At 47.5% G+C, this 20,622-nt stretch overlaps 1 protein-coding gene across 1 annotated transcript in view; it reads left to right on the forward strand.

The window, feature by feature from the left end:
* LOC122397661 (ephrin-B2) overlaps positions 1-20,622 on the forward strand; it is a 49,747-nt gene that overhangs the window by 25,959 nt on the left and 3,166 nt on the right. Inside the window, exons 2-3 of the mRNA XM_043396957.1 lie at positions 17,007-17,148; positions 18,233-18,536. Of these exons, the coding sequence (XP_043252892.1) occupies positions 17,007-17,148; positions 18,233-18,536 (446 nt within the window). The remainder of the gene's footprint in view (positions 1-17,006; positions 17,149-18,232; positions 18,537-20,622) is intronic.

Here is a 20,622-nt window from a genome sequence, read left to right on the forward strand (position 1 = left end):
TTTAATGACGAACGATGGGGGCTTCTTGTCGTTCGAGAAGCCAGCCGACCCCCTGTGCTATATCGGTGATCTCCGGACGACGGGATTTAGAAAAGTATCGACGGCCCGATCGTTGCTGACGCCGTTCATTAGTTTTCGTCCGATGCTAGGCTACCTCGAGCCGATACGACGTGACACTTAAAATACGGTAGGCGGAGGTTCTATCGTGTTATTTTATAACGAAAGACGTTCCGCTCGCGTCCAGAGGACGCTGCCAATTATTATATCTAATCCCAAAAATCGAAATAAAAATCAACGCGCAACCGTGATGACCTGACGTGAACATATACATTAATACATTCTTCAAGTTTGTATGTAGTGCAACATAATTCAACAGATGAAGCAAACGCGAGCGTAGCAAGAACGGAAAGACAAAGGAAAGGTATTTTTGATCGAGTTAATTTATCTACCGTTGCCCGCGGTGTACACTCCCCACATAAAAATTCTCTTTAAAAGTTTGAACGACGGGAGCCGTCCCCTTAAACTTGTTTTCGAGCAGAAGCTTACAAACCCGAGAACGATCCCGAACGATCATTACCGTCTCTAATCCCCCATTCATGGACATTAAACTGTTACGCCGCGGAGACCGTGTCCCGAATGCCCCCGGCTCGAAAACACTCGACAAAAAACCCGAAGCGACAAAGTACCCCGCGAACTATTAACCCCGGCCAACAATGCCCGAGCAAACAAAACGCTGCACTTCTGTCCGCAATAATTTTTTATACCTTCGCTGGCTCGGTATCTGAGCACACAATGGGAGAACCTTTCCCGAACGATCCAGATCAAGCGTGGAGCGTGACGACGCCCGTGTGTCCCCGGCACCCTAAAACCCAAGGATACTCACAATCAAGTGGGGCCATTATTTGCTGAAAACTCGACAGGACGCCTGGCCGGCGCGGGGAAGTCCGAGGAAAATCGTGGAAGATAAAAAGGGATGTGGGGAAGACATCAGGTATCTCGGGTACCGCTCGTGAATCCTCGAATATCGCCCGACATTGGCGTCTCCCCTTCAGGTATACGCGACCTTCCCTCGCCGCGGCTCCACGGAGCCGAGGAGCAAAAGGAACCGGTGCTCTTGGTGTCGGACAAAGGCAACAGCGACGGTGGTTTGTGCAAGAGCGTGCAGAGTCTCCCGCGTACGCACCGTTAGGCCCCATTTGTCTAGAACATCGGGATTTATGCCGAGGTTACTCCGCCCTTGGGCCTTGGAGAGTTCCACCGATTTACTTTTATGGCCCGTGGTGCCACGACGCCACGAGGAAGCGGGAGAAAGTCTGGTCCGTGGAGAAGATGTTCCTCGGGAGGTTGCGCAAGGGAAATCGTTACAGGAAACACGGAGGGAGTCGGTGACTCCACGGGGGCAGGAACGAGTTACGAAACCCGATCGGGTGGAAGAGACGACGCTTGCAAGATCGGGGGCGTTCTCCTGTGATTCAACGTCCGGGGGGTTTCTGATTCACCGATGAATATGGATCAGAGAACAGAGATGCGAGAGAATTCCGGGGATATTGTTTAACCGACACTTAGTTGTTTGGGTTACAAGCTGCACGATATCCCCGAAAGACGTTGCACCGCGTTTCGGAAGATATTCTTTCAAAATAATATTTATTCTAGCGGTATACGTGGGGTTGTAAAACGTAAACGTAAACTACCGCCAGAATACGTTTTCGGAAATAAAAATCCTAGGAAATGGGTCATAAACGACCTTTCGTTCGCCGTCGAAAAGTTAATGCCCGGCACAATTAAATCGTCCGCCTTCTCGAGGACGTATTTTCCATTTTCCCCATGGCACTAAGCTCCTTCCGCGGAGTTTTCTTCCGTTTCGTTTATACCAGGGCCCCTCGAAATCCCCGGGACCGCAAGATAAATACGCATCATCGTCCCCCGAACAAAGACGAATACGTTTACGCGCACGGGATTCCTGCACCGTTGGTCTCCATTTGTCTATAACGACCGGGATTCGTTCGAAGGTAACCCCGCCCCGAACCCCGGGCGAAAGCTATTCACATCCACGGCTAAAGTGTTCGAGCGCGCGTCGAAAAAAGAGAGAAGAAGCGACCGTTCCTCAAGGTTGATTTCTACGCCACTTGCCGCTCGTATTGGCTTGGACATTTTCTTCCGCCGCGTTCTTTGGTCAAATAAAGGCCCTCTCCCGTCCCACTCGAAGGTATCCCGATTATCCGTAGGTCTTTTGTCCCAAAGGACGCCGCACGTGGTGCGGCCAGGTACACCCGGGGTCCTGGCCCCGAAAGTCATGCGCGGGAAGCAGCAAAGGTAGAAGTCCTCCTGGCCTGTTTCAACGAGGACTTTAAGGTCGCCGTGTTTACTCGACTGCTTAGCACGTCGTAAAGGGATGACGAGTCTATTTCCTCGAAACGAATGGCGAGGACACTGGCACAGCCAGAATGAGAGAGAGAGGAGAAGGGATTGATGTATGTGCAGAGGACTTGTCGAAGAAATCTTGGAGATGTTGACAAAGAGCGAACGAGGCGGAGAGAACGCGATAAAGGGGCGGCGAGAAGAAGGAAGAAGCAAAAAAGTTATCTGCCGGCGTGAAGAGGATCTGGCGCGGCCAAGAGTAAACGATGATGACGACTTCCTGATTCGGCGCTCGTTTCGACCGCGCGGAGAAGAAATTCGTATACGAACGGCTCGAACACATGCCGTTCGCGTACTGTCTGTTTGTTTACACGTCGGTAAGACCGCGGTGGCGTGCAGGAGACGGCAGACACCGGGAAATCGACACACACCAGACACACAACGCGCAGCTGAAGTTCTGGAGCGCTGTGGGAATGCTGCGAGACGAGGTTTAACGCGCGACGAAGGCTCGATAATGACCACCCGAACGTTATCGCGTTAAGTGGAAACGTGGGACACCGAGGATCCACGATAATAAATAGCTTCCTGAGGGCCAGATCGCATCAGCGCGGTCTCGAGATTTTGTAAATATCGACGCTCGAAATTGAGGACGGTTAGTTTGTAAACACCGCGCTCTGCTAGAAGTAAAGGCCCTTAAACTGAACTTTAACAGTTTTTGCGATATTTGAGCGACGCTTCCTGGTCACGCCAAGTAATCGTTCGACAGAAAAACCCCTGGAATTTTCTAAGCTGTGCAGGTGCGAGGAACGATAAATTCCTCGGTACACTGCCGGTCAAAAGTTAGGAATCAACTGGCTACTTGGCCGGAAAGAATTCGATTTTTCTGGTGGATGTTTCAATCGTTTGTCAGCTTCATTCTACAATGATCTTCGAGACTCAAAAACATTTTGCTATATTTCTGTGGTACAGTTCTCATGACCCCTGACCCACTGCAGCTCTCTCTTCTCACAATTGAATATTTTTCATCATTTTTATAGCGGAGTGTCGCCCGGGGTAAACTTTTAAAGGTTCAAGCGGACGATATTTCGCCAGCAGCGGTTCGTCTCTTTGTTTAACGAGCGATGCTCGTACGTAGGCGCGGAGACGCGAGGGTTTCGTTGCAGATTTCTCACCGATGGCAAGAAAAAGAGGAAAGAGAGGACGATGAGCACCGCCTCGCGGGCCGCATCAGGGAAGGGTCGGGACGGTGATTTTCCGCGAGTCACGCGAATTCGTGACTGAATCCCGAGAATCTCCAACGATGTGTCACGCTGGTGTGAAACGTCACGGCACTAGGAAGTGACCCCGAACTGTCGCTGGGCCCGCGTACCTGTGCACGACAATGTCCATAAACAATGGGAGGCTATCTCGGGGATATCAACACGATGGCCGGCCGGAGGATCTGACCCAGGAACGGGGCCCTGACCTCGAACGTGCACCGGGACACGGGTTATCTTCCATATCGGCCGGACAGAAATGTCTCAATGCGCAATCCGGATCTTTGTCGAAGGTGCAAATCCTGCAACGGCGTTCTGTCTCTGTCAAGGAAGTCCGCCGTCTAACGGATGCGCGCGGTACTCGCGATCGGGACCGCCTCGGGACAGATTAATTATAAGGATTATGGAATTGCGACGGAGATAACGTGATTGATGCTGGTCCGGCGACCGTTTCGTTAAGATAACGGCTCGCCAACAATGGAGACGGATGCTGCCGGTTGCGAGGACAGAGCGTTCGTTTCGGAGACCCCTCGATTGATGGCGAGATCGATCGTTAGATATATGTCTCCGACTTTAATTTCCCCCCAGTTCTTTTTTTTTGTTACGCGTGTCTAATGGCTCTCGACTGCCTACGGTTGCCTAATACGAATTTTTTGCGTCTACCGATTAACCGCAATCACGTACAGTGACTCGCGTTAACGTCCTGACATCACGGTACTCATCACGGCACGTTATTGCTTTGTACGTAAAGTTCATATGGATTTAGCGAAGTAATTCTGCTTTAATGAAACGTAAAATGAAACGACGAGTAATAGAGGAAGTGTCTAATTTGTCACAGCGATTGACCGTTGTTATTTTTTTTTTAGAAATGCGTTAAAATTTATATTCCTGAAGGAAGTCGACGGTTTCAAAATACACGTTTGAATAACCAACGGTGAGCTTGGTTTAGATTCTCCGCCCGGGCAATTAACAATTAAACAAAATGTTAATGAATAATGTATCGCGTGGTCGTAAAAGCCACGAGGACGGAAAGATTTCCCGAGGAAAGGAAACATTTCGCAACTACGTACATTTCACTACCTGGAAGGTATCGGTGCCGAACGACGATCCGGCTGGCCGTAACTTTGGGCCCGGACAGTTCCAAAAACTGATTTCAACGTACCATTTCCCCATCGTAGGAACAAACATTTCCATAACCATAAACCTTTCATCGGTTCCCCCGGTGCCCTGGCAACTGGTATCAGCTATAAAACTGAAGAAGCTATAACGTAGCAAGGTCACGCCGCAAGCTCCGACGCTTTCTTCCCAAACGCCGGAGTGCTAATATACCGAACGGGACTTCCCCGAAGAGTGGTTCCGTCTAATCGACGTTCGAGATCGCCGTAAAGTTGGCGATCGTAAAATTAAATCGTCGTTAAATGTCATCGGGGTTCGCTCGATCTCTCGTTGCTTTCACGACGATGACAACGTCCGGAGAGAGGCGGAGGACGGAGGTTGAAAAAAATATCGGCCAGAAAGAACGAAGCCAAATGGCACGATCGAACGCGTCCGCCAAATGGCGGACGAAAGGGGGTGTAGCCCGGTGTCGTGACGTCATGCTAAATGGTACCTTAAAACCGTTCGCGTTGCCCCGTTTGGCATACGCGACACGACCGTTTTCGAGGGGCCCCCGCGCGTTCCTCGGAGGGAATTAAACGCGGTGACATTTATACGCTCGCCGGAAGACCGTTTCACGGCGCGGCGTATTCGAACGGGGGGACCAATTTAAGAAGCCACGGGTACCCGAAGGTGAAGCAGCTATGAACGCTAATTGGCAGTTACGATTAATTAACGACTCGACGATGTCCACGACTCTATTAACGTTGTATTTCCATCGTACGACGTGTACGCCACCCGATGCATTAACCGTGAGTTGGATGCGACTAGGGGTTCAAAGGGCGAGGACTACGCTCGCTTTCGACACATTCGAGAACGACGCGACTGATAAATCTAACCCGGTGACCGTCGGAACTTCGAGAAGCACGCCAGTCGTCGGGACGCCCGAGCCACGTGGTGCAACCTCGGGTCGGCCGACTATTTCTTTCGACGACGAGCATTTGATCACCGATCGGGACAGATCCTCCTCTACTTGCGCGGTTGGTCCAATTACAAAGCAGTGGCGTGCCAGTGCACATAAATTACAAAGATCCCGGGGACCGAGACGAATTCCACCGAATCGCGTACTACGGTGACTCATGGAACTATCTCATATTTATACAATGGACGAAGGCACCGGGTGTACTTAATTTATTCACGTTCAGGATAGATAAGTTCCCTTGGATCTACGAACGGAAAGTTTCTTCGTTCGTAATGTATCACGCGAGATACAATATTGGGAGAATTCGGAAGTATGAGTTAAATGACAGAATTAGGAGAGATAATGAAGCATTTAATATGAAAATGTTCCTACTGAATATTCTATTCGAGTACTAACTGTGATCGCTGAGGATTCAGAGTTAGAAAATCTGTACGACAAATACGAAGGTGTAATTATAATAGTGTTATGCGACTGACTAGAAGTTTATTAAGGCCATATGTTAAACAGCTTGTGTTTAAAATTCAAAATCAATCTTCACCTACTTCTTCGTCCTTCGGAAACCGATAAAGGCGAGACACTAATAAACCTATGAATGTACTAATAACTGTATTCGCAGGTAGAAAAATTAGACCCGTAAATGGTTGTGAAATACTTGAATATGTGAGTACAATATTTGAGTCAAACTGAACGAGGAGTTCAATGATCACACTTAGTATAGATACTTAGAAGTAGTCTATGAAGATATAGAGCACACGTCATAGGCGACTTTCTTGGAAGATAAACGGTTATAAACTAGTCAAAGTGGACGATGACAACATTGATATTCGCGCGTCCTCACCTAATTTATCGCAGTCTCTATTTTAAAAGTCGCCTATGCAAAAACTTTCCAGCTGAAATAAGTTTGAAGTCCCAGAATCTTTTAGAAACACGATATTAAACGTTATTTTTTAGCAACGATCGCAAAGTCTGACGAACCTAAACATCACTGTACCTTTCTTCAACTTTGAAAGTAATATCGATGCAAGATTTTATAAAAAGTCGCACGTTTTCTTCCAACGTAACGGTGTAATGGCTGACGTTGAGTGCAGCTACAAAATGGCGCATGAAATATTTCTCGCAACCCTGGGTAGCGAAATGAGTACGACGTGTCTGTTCTTTGTGAAAATGCAACGAGAGAGATTTTTCGAAACTTTTAAAGCGTGGAGACCCCTTTAAATTTTCCCGAATAAATCGTCGCCTCGGGCGATCGGTCGACAAATTCACAGAAAAAAAATTCGTGATTCTCCGTCACCTGTTCGAGCGTCGGGGCGAATTCCGGCAGGCAAAGAGGATCGTGTCGTGGCTTTCGACGAGCCTGATAAATCGACGGTACGAGACGGAACCCCGAAAACACGTGCGCGGACGTGGCTGCGGTATAACGTCCCCGGCGGACTATTTCTTTCAACGGCGGCCCTCTGATCTCCGGCCGGCTCTGACACTCCGTCTAGCCACTTTAGTGCCTCCATTCCACGCCTCGCGAGGGAGGTGGAACGACGAGAGCGAGCGTTTGTACGCTCTGGGCGGCTTTTAATAGGACGTAGCGTCGCGGTACGCGTGGATCGATGAACTTTCGGTTGAAGTCTCGCGCCACGCCGTCGGGATCGTGTTGTTTGCTCTCGCGAACCAGGCCCAATCGCCGACTGGACCTCCAGTTTCAAACTAAAGACTTTTCGCGCCCTTTTCCCCCTAACAAGAAACGTCTCGATAAAATTCAGCGAGGTGATGGATCCTTATCCACCATAAATTGATTTTATCCTAAACTTTATTGCTGTATCCTTCGATCGGAGTAGTAACACCAAAGAGAAAAGAAATTCACATTTTCAAAATATACCATAAGAGAACACAATTTTTAAATAAGTGATTTTCCACCCCCTCAACTTGAAGTTGGTTTGCACATGCTCCAAATAGATTGGTTTCGGAGCGCAGCAAGGACGCGCGGATCTCCGTGATCGTCGCGATCGAGAAATCGAGGTTCCCTCCAGTTATTCTTCTCCATCGACAAGGACATCGTTCATTCCCTCCCGCTGCGAACGAATGTTTTTATCGGTAGCGCGGTATCTGGCGTCAGACTTTGATCTCGGTTATCTTGAGACCAGAGATTCCGTCGCTGACGCGCCCCGGCCTCGCGTAGAGCCTCGTAAATTTCACAAATGCTCTCGTTGACGATAATCACTTTGTCCCCTCCCCGTTAAAATCCATAAACCGCGCGGTACGATTTTTTCGCCAAGATTTATACCCGCGAAACACCCTCAATTTCGTAACGACCCGACGTTTGATGGAGCCGTATTTTTTTAGAGATGTTCCCGAGCCGTTGTTCCTTTGAGCTTCGTACGCACTTAACTCCGGTACTTAATTTGGCCCCGGAGTCGGACGCCACGGGGCCACGTAACTCGCGACGAAAATTTCACCGAAACTCGAACATCGAACGAAACGAAGTCGACCGCAAACTCGATCGCGTGAGCAAACGGGGACCGCGATTCAACCGCGGAACGGTGTTCGATTTATTTCGAGACGGGAGCAGAAATCGATCGTTTTCTCTTCGGGGTAAAATATCGCCCGGTTTCGTCGTTTTTGGAGTATTCTACCGCGAACCTTTCAAAAAATCAATTCCTATTCTTTCGTTTCTTTCAACAAATTGATAACGAAACTTGAAAGTGTTGCAATTTTTTAAACGATACGATCACGCAATGGTGAACTACTCCGAAATCGTACGAACCGTCCGACCATAAGGAACGAAGAGCAGAACAGGAAGTCGACGGTTGATTGCTCCGGAGGAGCAAGTCGCGATGGAATTTGACAAATTATTGTTGGTAACAGGTCTTGTATCTGCAATCGTTCGGTTGTTTACGGCCGAGCTCGCACCGGGACAGAATTTTACCCCGAGGGAGAAATTACCGGGCGCCTCGTTAAGTTTCGTTCCTCTTCCGTACTCTGCCCGGGAACGTTTCTTCCCCTACTCTTCCCGGTGCTCGTAAATCCCGCGGACTATCGGCGTCGGGGAAAAACTCGCGGCAGATTAGCGTAATTAGAGTGCGGGACGCGAGGCGAAATTTTTTTCCGTGGCTCAGCGAGTTAGAATGATCGAACTGCTTCTGTGATCTCTCAATCTTTCCCTTCGGGCTTCTAATCGTTGGCCGCGCGGACGCATAAATGTTTATATTTGAATTTTTTTACATGCGTAAAGGGGTAAGAAAATATCAATGATCTGCAAGACTTGCGGAGGATATTATTGCACTCGGTTAAAAATTAAAAATAACGCTTCGAAGATTTCACCGAGTCGACTCGAGCAATTCCTTGCTTATTGAATATTTTAACGGTACCGAAAATATACTGATTTGTGAAATTTGACTTGCACAACGACTCCGTCACGTTACGTTATCCATCTCGGGGGAAGATTTGTCACTGAAGAATTTAAAGCGATCTCCGTGCCAATGCAAACCCATTATGCGGATAGACGGGCTGCAGAAAATGCAGAAGTAGCAGGAAGTCTGGTATAGTTGTCCAGGATACGAGAATAGACCAAACACGAGACGGATTCGTTCGCGGGCGAGGGCAGCATGCCGGGAGTAAGAATACAATAAATATTTGAAGTTAACTAATAATAACGCCGGCTCGTCCTAATGGCACGGAGAGACGAAAAGACGCCGCCGCCGGCGTCGCTGGCCGACGACGACCACGACGACGACGACAAGAGAATCACCCGCACGATTTTACATAACGCATTAATGCCGTGCATTAAATGGACCGACCGCGATGGTACAGCGGGGACCATCTTGCAGGAAGTTATTATAAATACGGCACGAGGCCCTGGTATTCGTCACGGTACGAAAGGCCCAGGGAATTCGACCGTCTTTTTTATAAATAATTTAAAAGTTCACAGGATCGCCGCGAACGAACGAGTACCGCACGAAGCTATAAAGATTGTCCCTGAGTGATGTCCACGATGAAAGAGAAATCAGCCTTTTCGTTCATAAAGCACGATTTTATCACAGTGGTACTATTAACCCCGCGTCGGGGGTAATATATTACCCAGTTAAATATTTGCAAACATAATGCAATTAAAAAAAAATATTTCTGAAGTACCAGTTTCCAAAAATTCAAGCTCGAATCACGCTATGGTTTGAATCCTCTTTATGGCTAGATTTAAAATGTTCTAGCTTTCTCAGTTTCATTTTAATTTACCAAGAGAGAGAGAGAGAGGGAGTTCGCTAAGAGCAATCGAATTAAGCCGATTTAAATAACTCGCAAGGTTTTTCTGAAATCATCAACGAGGTACTTTAGAGACGTAAAATGGGAGCGTGTAGGATTCTTAGTCCAGGAAATCAGCTCGTCGACGTTAATCGCGTCCATTCAGGCTCGTTAAATCTACGCCCATAAAAATGATGACGATCTACTGGCGCACCCGTTTTACGTCGGATTTTAACGGTTGTCAGCGCGACGAGAACAAAGACCCCAGCATCTTCGGTGGAAAACTAAAATTATCCGAGGGGAACCACCAGTCACGAAACGAATTTGTAACCGCAAAGACAAACAGGTGTAGAGGATCCTACGCGTACCATCCTTCCCAGAAACACTGCTCGACGATTCCTATCGGTTGTGCTCATCTTGCGATGGGTCCAATCCAGTGACACACAAATTAATATAGATACGCATCGATCACCGAGCATTGTACAGATGTCAAACATTTCTCGTAACATCGCAACAATCTAAACGTCGGTAACTCGAGTTGAATGTAACTATTTATTTTACAATGAATTCTACCTCGAATTGCAACGATATGACAGAGCCACCACTTCGAATGACAGATTGTAGAAACCCCCTTACACTTTACCATTCTCGTTCAAACCACCTATCAAACATAATTGATGAATTGCAAATTGAATCGATACGGGGGTATAAATTCCAAACGAAAACATACCAACGGTATCAAACCGCGTTTCAGTCCCAGCATTACTTATTCGTGGATCGAGATTAACGTTTCCACAGCCGCCTACACATGCAAACAATACTTTTTCCGGCGCAGGTGTCGCGGAACGCTACCGTGACTAATGCGAGAATTATCATAATTACAGAAACCGAATCGAGCCTTCCACTATCCTTCGAGCGAAGAGAACGAGACGGTGGGAAACCAAAAATCGAGAATCGTTTTAACGAACCCGACGGCTCTTTTAAATAATTCATACGCGTCCCTCAGTCACGCCGTAAATTTTCAATACTAATTCCCCGCGAACATTACAACACCGAGGCTCGTCAGCGGCCAAATAGAATGGAGAGGAAAAATATGCATTATACGGGCACAATGGTTGTCTAAGGAATGAACATGATGAATGAAAGAGTCAAACGATGGTCCCGAAGCCGGTAACGTCCAAGGATCCATCCGCGGTGTCTTTTTGCTTTTGCTTTCTTTTCGTTCCCTATCTCTGTCTTTCTATCTATCTCTGTCCCTATCTCTTTCCGTCTCCTCCGCGTTCTCTGTTCGCCCTCTTTGACGCAGTCCCAAGCTTTGATATTCCTGCCAGAATATCCCACTTATAGTTAGTGCATAAGGCCTGTGCTTCCTCTGCCCGTTCTCTCCCCCTTTTTGTCCCTGTGTCCATCTTGCTCCCTTGGTCGTTCCTCGGCCCGCTGGCATCGTTCTCCCTCGCGTTTCCAGGCTTCCCTTCCACTCCTCCTCGTCGTGTTCCTCCTCGTCCTGGGGCGCGCGGGTACGGTTTCCTCACCGTTTCTCACCGAGTCTTTGTCCCGTCTACGCGGACGACGTTGAACGCTTTGAAACGTTCCTTCGTTCGCGTCCGTTCTTCGGGGATGCGCGCGAGGATCTCCCTTAACGCGGCGAAACGAAGGTCAGGGATCGATGATTAAAGGATCTCTTTACAGGCTGCGAGGAGAGCGTGTCGTTTATACGCCTGGCGTCGATCGCGGCGGTTTCTATTGCTCTCTGGCGTTCCTTTCCGAGATCCTTGAATACCGTGAACCCCCGAGGAACGACGGTAATTACGCCGATAGGAATCTCGCGTAATTGCGGACCTCGAAGCGATAACTTTTTAGCGTCCGATCCGCGAGCCTTCTTTTCTCCTCTCATTTATTTTTTCTAACGCGATTGTCGGAACGGAGCTCTCCGCTATCTCGCAGACAACCTCTCTAAACTCGCGAGGCATTTTAAAACGGCCATGGCAACGGAGGGTATCAAAGAACGATCAATTTTGGTATTGCTCGAAAATAAAAAATTCCCCTTAAAGGAACATTCGAACGGTGCGCACTTAAATTCGCGAAGTTCTCACGGTCGGAGGCAGAAACGTACTTCGATCGAACGATGAAGTTTCATACGTCGGGATATAATAGAATCTGCGGGTGTAAGTGTAGGCTGACCGTATGAAGTTCCGCCGAAGCGAACGTAGGTAAAGGAAAGGGTGACGTATAAAATTGGTCTCGCCGAGCGATCGACAGGAATTTCCAGGGGTCCCGAAACGATGGAGGTCCCCGATCGGAACACGCCCACTTTTTCGCTGTTCCAATTAGGCGGCCCCTTGCGTGGGTTTTATTTGGTAGTTGATTGGTGTCGACCAGACAGTAGTGGGAATTAATGAAGACGGTTAGGGGTAGGATACGTCGAACAGTTATTGGACCTCGAACAATTTCGACGGCGCCCGCGGATTTTACAGGCCCTTTAGTCGTCGAAGCAATTAGCACCGGCGACGCGATCGACCGATGAAAGAGACCCGAACTACACGTATTATACATTTGACACGGAAATTACGAATAAACGCTGGACGTCTCAAACCACCGAAATCGCATGGGTGTTCGACGCTCCGAAAAGTGTACGAGAAATATTATTATTACTACGAATAAATCTTGAAACTGGATACGACGTAGTCTTATTATTGCTAAACTAAAACGGTGCATTTAAATTTTCGCAATAAAGAATATACTATAAGCGAAACTTGAACCGATTTGTGCATAATATGTATGTCACCGTAACGGTGCCAGTGCAAAAAGTTACTAACGACGATGCGATAACATCGAACGGAGAACGTTCGTGCAATATTATCGGTTGTATCGGGTAGACGAAAAATGTGTCCGCGTAAGCCCTCGATATTCACAGACGCACAGGTTTCAGGTTCGAAGGGGTCACCGGCGACTCGGCCCATACATATTCATGCCGAGTATTTACCTAAGGCCAGAAAAGAACTGTTAAGAACCAAGGCAACGTATCGCATTAATACAAGGGTCCTCGGAGATCCTACGAATACGTAGGTATATGCAAATGACACCGTTCCCGCCGGGGAAACCTTTAAATCACACATCGAGGCTACCAATAACACGTCGACGATCATAATACAAGACAGCCTTTATGCGCCATGGCGAGTAAGAGCACCAAAACGTTCGTCCTCGAGTTAAAAGGATCGCGTTCTAAGTACCGTAACATGCAATAACAGGCTTTCAGCGGGCATAATTCGAGTCGGGATTAAAATAACAAATAGACGAGTCGGACGCGTGTTATGCGTAATCAGTATACATTGTCGGCCACGCGGCTTGCCTACCTGCCGGGTCGCAACAACCTTTTCCATTAACAATACGAGAATATTTCGGCTCGTACAAACGATGTTTAAGTTTTCATTTTGGAACTATAAATTAACGCGAAATTATTCAAAGAGGTCCAGATCGATGTTGCAAAATTTTTCAACGAAACGTGGAAGATGCTCGGGCGCCCGGATCATCGACACAAGAATTAAGTTGCCAAATGTCACGATTTATAGTATCCCCGATCGTTAATCGCGTCAAACGGAATCGTCGGGAAGTTTTATACCTGGAATTACGAGGCACCGGAGTTTACGATGCGACGAGGAATCATTCGGACAGAAACGATTAAGACTACTTTACCCTTTCCCGTCGTGTTCTTACCTCGTCCCGACGAAACCGTGAAAGGGGAAAGAGGGACTAGGAGCGGCGACTCATTTCCTTCAAAACGAAACCTCCGAGCAAATTTATACATCACAATTCACCGCGCATCGCCGCCATTAACGCGTCGACGACCGGGGAACAAGACGGCCATGGTACATCAACCTCCGTGGAAACCGAGTTGCCCGGTCCAAAGTACCAAAAGGAGCCACGCCGTGCTTTTATCGCGAGTAATTCGGGCCACGATCGTACGTATACGATGTCTAATAAATTCGTGAATGGCCGGGGCTACGACTGAAATGTCCTATACACCCACGCGTAACGCACACACGGGGCCACAGGATACGGCCTGGGCTTCATGGTTGTATGCGCGTGCCTCGGTCCCGAGGTTGTTGGCGTTGGTTGCGCGCTTAGGGTGGGTACCGAGCCGACGAACCGACATGGGGGCACCGAGAGAGAGCGGATATTATCGCCAAACGTTAATTTGGTCGAGGCCCAGCCTACCTTCCAATTTTCGAGCCCTTACACGCCCACTTACGAGATTGTCCGTTAATGCTCCGAAACGTCGGGACGCGTTTTCGACGCCCGCGTTTTACCGCCACGGAGAGCTTTACGGGCTCCATGCACCAACGACGAGTACGCCACGCTCGAATCTCTTTAGACCACGACCGTACTGACGCGACACGTGTTAAAAAAAAATAACGTAAACACCCACAGCGCGATATCAAACGCTCCTTCGATATTGGACCACCACTGAATCAGACTTCTAGACATTTCAACCTAAAATAGATGTTACGTAAGTCTTCCGCAACGTTATACTGATTCTTTGGGTACGAAAAAAGTTGGTAATACTCTATTGCATCGTGTGACCGATTCGGGATTCGATAAAAACAGCCCCTGTCGGGGAAGCTTTACGAGGAAATTAAAAAAGTCGTTGGCGACTGGAACGAAGTCCAGGTAGCAGGTATTGGGTGTTAGAGCAATCTTCTTTGCTGTAATTAGGCGATGGTCGACGTTCTTTTTTACATGGAGGGGGCTTCTGAAGACGTCGAGACGTACAATAATACATGTATGGAAGGAGTATATAGATCCTGGTCTCGAATATGGCCTAACTACAGTAAAGACAATATATCTGGATTTTGTTCAAGTCACCAATCTTTCTAGCTTTCTGGGAATAATTTTTCGTACGCAAAGTACTTTTTGAAACTACCGTACTCCAAAATGGCCGTTTACAGAGGGTTGAAAGGCGAAACGTTTGAATTGTCTTCGTCTTTGTTTCCCCAAATTCATTCTCGATAACGTTTTTAACGCGATAACGCCGCGCATAGGGGGCGGCGGGAGTTTACTCGAGACCTTGGTGCCGAAATTAAAGCGTCGCGAAAAGAAACGGTCACGTCCGTTCGGGCGTTAGGAAAACAGGGAAACCGTATTTCAAAGTTGCCTTAACATTCCCTCGAAGGCGGGCATCGTCCCGCGGTCGTATCTAATTCGTGTAACGCAGAACAAATATACTCGCGCTCGTGTAGGTACGTACGCGGAGAAAGGAAAATAAATACGGGGGCGAAACAAGTGGAGTGTCCGCGGGAAGAAAATAGTCGGTGCGCCGATTCGTAGACCCGAAATAGGGCGGTGTGAACAGCAGGAGACGTTACTGTACACCCGTGCAACGCGGAGAAGAGAGACGTGTATTGGCGTGTGTGAGCGCCGTTGGAAAGAACCGGTTATATAGGAACCGTCCTCCACCTTCTCCACCTTCTTCTTCTTCTTCTTCTTCTTCTTCTTCTTCTTCTTCTTCTTCTTCTTCTTCTTCTTCTTCTTCTGATTCTTTCTTCTGGTTCTTCTTTACCTTCCTTTCTACTCATTCGCCGACCTTTCGTTCCATCCTCGCCAAGTATCCAGCAAGCTCTGCTACATAATACAGGCGTACCTGTATATACAAGTTCACCTGTGTGCGTACATGTGTGTACATACGCGCAGAGACCGTATGTACACTTACGTGGGGTCTCGACACCATGGGCGCCTGCCTATCTGACATTGGGTGCCTACGAGGGCGAGTCCGCGCGGTTTCTTTTTCTCCCTTTCCTGACCTGGCTACCGACGGACCCGGAGGGAACCTTGTACTCCCTGCGAGGAACCTCCGGGGGCGTCGGAATTTCGCGTATGTTTCACGGATACCCTGGTTTCCGAGTCACCAATACGCGGAAACGGTCCCGATCTATTGTGCTTGCTCGCGAAGATATCCTGCGGAGAACAAAACGTGCCGTGGTACCTGGTCGTTAATGTTTCGTAGTCATCGCGTCGATGTTCGTGAATTAATTTTTCGAACGATAGATGTTGCGCAGTAGGCACCGAGCCGTATCTGAAATATTTATTTATTGATTTGTTTGCCCGCGCGAAAGAGGCTCATCGATTGCAATAGCATTACGTATTGACAGGTGATATCTAGGGTAACGAGTAGTCGGAACATGCCCCGATGATCGGACAAATGACAAAAATTGACTGCCATGCCAGCTTTACGCGTCCAGAGATGTCCTCGACGTTTGCTCAAAATGTAAAATATAGAAATATTCGATGGTGTAACAATTTTGCAACAATTTGCACGTAATTCCAGATCAAAAATATCCATTTATATAATTTTGATCGCATAAGAAGCTTCGAAAAGAAAAACAAATCCCGTTTTCCAAGGAAGAAACAAGAAATGGCGAACGCTTGATGCTTCACGGTATCACACTTCATATAAAAATAATAAAATCGTAATTAAACTAGGAAGCGTGTGCAGTCGCATGTTTGGTACAATATTAAATAAAAGAAAACAAAGTGAAATAGAAAAAAAACATTTTGAAAGTAACGATCCGTTCGTGCACGCGTAGCGGAACGGAAAGAAATTATTTCCTGGTTATTTATATTCATGAATCGATTAATATTCGAGCCGAACAACAAGTAGCTGAATCTGCAGAACTATTAGATTTATCTATAAGTAAATCTAACGGACCCCTTTGGCAGTCCAACGGAGTGGTGGATCCCAGAATAACGTATGTACTTTTGTCACAAGCACGTTGGATGAAGAAAACGTATAGTTTTTGTAACTCGCTTAGATGAAAATAGGATTAAAGCTGAGAACCCGTAGAATTTATTACTAAGCTCGCTGGTAAGCGTCGCAGGCAGTCAATCTTCGCTTACGATAACGCGATTTAAATTGTGACGCTTATGCTATTAGCGCCAAAAAAAATGGACGCAATGGTCGTGTATGAAATTAATATTACACCGTTTTTTTTTAATATCAAAGAGGGGTATTATTTTGGATACATTTTTACTGCCTGTGAGAGAGACGATCAAGTCGAATATACCTGACAAATTCGTTTTCCTTTCTGTTTCAGATTTCGAATAGACAACACTGACCACATAATAGACGTGAATAAGAACAACGCGGCGTTCGAGTACGATCAGGTGAACATAATATGTCCTGTGTACCAAGTGGGGACGCCGGACAACAAGACGGAGCAGTATATTATTTACAACGTAAGTGCAGGATTGTAACGCCAAGTGTCCTATTCTCGTTCCGGTACGAGTTTGTCACGAGCACGGTTATTCCTCCCCGCGAGCCGCGTGCACGGAACAACAGATAAATCGAGTTACACGACTGCCGCGACCCATTATACGAAAGAAAAAATTGTCAAAGGGCGTTCCGTGGATGTTTAGACAGCTGTTGCTACTCGAAACTCGTTCGTTAACTCGCTCGAATCGGACCCCCAAGAACGACTTCCGCTTCGTAGCCAACTTCTGACACCGCGCTGCCCTCGAGGGGCTGCGCTGTTCGGGAACTGTTCCAGCTCTTAAAAATATTCACGACGAAATATCGTTGCCCCGGCATTCCTGGAATAATCGAACCCGCCGGAGCCGTTGCCGCGTTTAATCGCGAGAGAGGGGGAGGGGGAGGGGGGAGGGGGGGGGGGGCAAAAAGCACCGCGTGTCGTAAATCAAATTGTTGCTGGCGTCGTGGAAAGTTCCCCTCGTCTTGCTTTTATCGGAAACTACGCCATCGTCCGACGAAGCAGACGCAAGCACGGGCTGCGAATCATAGCCCAGATCTAATCACCGCCCCGATATGTACTTCTCCACCCTCCTATTGTCTCCATAGCGATTTCTGTGCGACGATTGGCCTCGATAAATGGACGTCTGTAATCGCTGCTTAAGAGGGTTCAGTCTCTCGGATGAGAAAATCCCTTGATAATTTCACGAACAATGTTTAGAACGCCTACAATATTTATTATAACGCAGTGAAATATTCAGAAAGTATGTTTGAAAGGAAAGAGATGTGCAAATTGTATCGTGTAAACACAAAACATAATCGTAAATCTCACTTGTTGATTAAAAAATACATTGTGCAGTAAAGCCTCGAGAATAAATATTAAAAACCGTGAGAACGACCCTGACAGAAGCTCTTTCACGGCGGTTAATCAACGATTAATGTTCTAAGCGAGACTGCTCGATGTGATGCAAAGAATACACTCGATGGGAGGTCCCCTAGCGTTCGTGACAAACCGGAAGCGTCGCGGATCGATTTGCGTCGGAAGTCTAGAACGGTTTCTCTGCGTTTTCGCAGGTGTCCAAGGAGGAGTACGAAACATGTCGGATAACGAATCCGAATCCGCGGTTTATAGCGGTTTGCAACAACCCCAACAAGACGATGTACTTCACGATCACCTTCAGGCCGTTTACACCTCAACCCGGAGGCCTAGAGTTCCTTCCAGGACACGATTACTACTTCATCAGCACCTCGTCCAAGGACGACCTTTACAAGCGCATCGGTGGAAGGTGCTCCAGCAACAACATGAAGGTCGTTTTCAAGGTTTGCTGCGGCAATGAGACTGATAGCTCCTCGTCCTCTGCGACATCGCGCAACAATTGTGAGTACTCGTTGCTTCTGATACATATTATTGTGGTCTTAGGTAAGATCGATCAACGTTGTTACTAATATTCAGCATAAAACTGCCCGAACGATAAAAGAATACGCAACACGTGGTAGCACGTTAAACCGCGGGACCAAAGGACCCTGGCGTCCTACTCCGAAGAGTCGTTTCGCGCGCACGGCCCACATTCTAATACCCCCGATTATCATAATCTGAAATTATAGACGTTGTCCACGAAGAGGACGCGCCGCCTTTTCATTCCGCGTGTAAATCACGTTTAAAGTCTTCACGGTTTCGCGTCAGTTCCGCGCGCGCGATCCTCGTTCCCATCGAGGCGCAGGAAGAAACGAATCGGAAGACGACCGTGCCATAAATTCATTATCCAGCGATCGAAAGAAGAGAACGACTCTCGTAACAGACGGACAGCGTCCTGTGAACCGAACCATCCCCTCCATTCTCGGTTCTCCTACATCCAACACCCCTCTTAAATAATCCCTATCAATTATAATTCTTACCGTGCACCATTTGTTGCGGTTAGGGGACTAACACTGTCCCGGAGCACAATAAATTCCACTATTCCATTCTAGCCCGGTCTCTGTTCGCTCCCTAATTCGTTCCAACCGTGCCTCCTACCAACACCACCTCCGCCTCCTTTACTGCCCGCTACCAGCGGCCCCCGACACTCGCCAGAGACGATTCATGCGCCGTAATGACTAGCTATTTCGCTGCCCCGAGAACTCTGAACTCTTCGGCGTCGAGCATTCAAGATTCCACGGGACTCTCTCGGCCTCGAAATCCTCTCCTGGCGGGTGGCTCTGAGCTCTGCGTGGTGGACCGCGCGCTCGCGAACCCCCTTTGCCCTACGATTACTATCGCCGGCCACGAACCCCGAGAAATGTTAATCTCGCGGAAAATTTCAGACGCTCCGCGCGACCGCGGCGAAAGACGTTTACGGAGGCAATTACCCGGTAAAAACGGGGAATTAATTTTCAATTTTATTCTACCGGCGAATGCTGAATCTCTCCGTCGGTCTTCGTGGAAATGAATTTCCCTGGATACACGGCGGGGAAGCGACGCTTCTTCGCGGACTATCCTCTCGACCGATCCCTTCCACCGTTCCGCGAACGTTTTATTTTTAAGCCGCGGAATCGTTGTTTTTGCGGTTGATAAATTCGAAGCCGAACGAGAAACCCTTTTGCCTTTTTCAGCAAACGATCGAGAACCCTCCTATCAAATTTTTACGACGCGGTACTTTCGGTTATAACAGACGGTATGCACGATTCTATTATTACGGACGACCGTCATACGCGGTATAGTCGAATGATCGTCGGCGCAATTAAATAAAATTTAACGGCCGCGATCATAACCGCGTCTGTTTCGATACAGACGCCACTTTAAAATACCCAATGGGCTCTGTAACACCGGTAATTGAAATCGATGGCGGTTCCGCCGAGCCCGTTTATGGCCGACGACGCGACTGCGTTCACGACTTCGCGATGAAAATTTCGCGAAACCTGAAACGACGTTATCCTAAATCAATGGTTGCCGAACCGTCGTTCGCAAGAATGAATTTAATCGCGTACCGGGAAGAAAATCAAAGTTAGTTGCACGATTTATTTCATTTCTGTAGACTTCGATAATGAAAATGCATTCAATTGCAATGGACGATGATTTTGAAGGGGATGGTCTATCTCGCCCCTGATTGCACTGTTTGATACCGAAAATATACTATAATATATAATATTTAACGAAGCCTCAATTAACAAATTGGAATTCTTGATTTTCGTCTTATTTTGGCCTCAGGAATCACCCATTAAAATTTTACCCAGGGGTGAACACCCTGTATAGTTGATATGTATTATGTACCTAAACAGAAGAGAACGAAATGATATTACTAATCAAGTATCGACTTCCTCGGTAACAATTTCAGTTGCCTTGGACACGATTTTAATACACTGTCTGTCGTTTTAAACAAGAAGGTACTAATACATATGTAGTACGAGAATCCTAGTTTATGATGTCGAATGCAACGGAATGGGAACTCTGTCAATGATAATAGAATAATGGAGAAGCGGAGCTTAAT

The sequence above is a fragment of the Colletes gigas genome, unplaced genomic scaffold (genome assembly GCF_013123115.1).
Source record: "Colletes gigas isolate AHSC1104 unplaced genomic scaffold, ASM1312311v1 Colletes_gigas_Sc00010, whole genome shotgun sequence".
Taxonomy (NCBI): domain Eukaryota; kingdom Metazoa; phylum Arthropoda; class Insecta; order Hymenoptera; family Colletidae; genus Colletes; species Colletes gigas.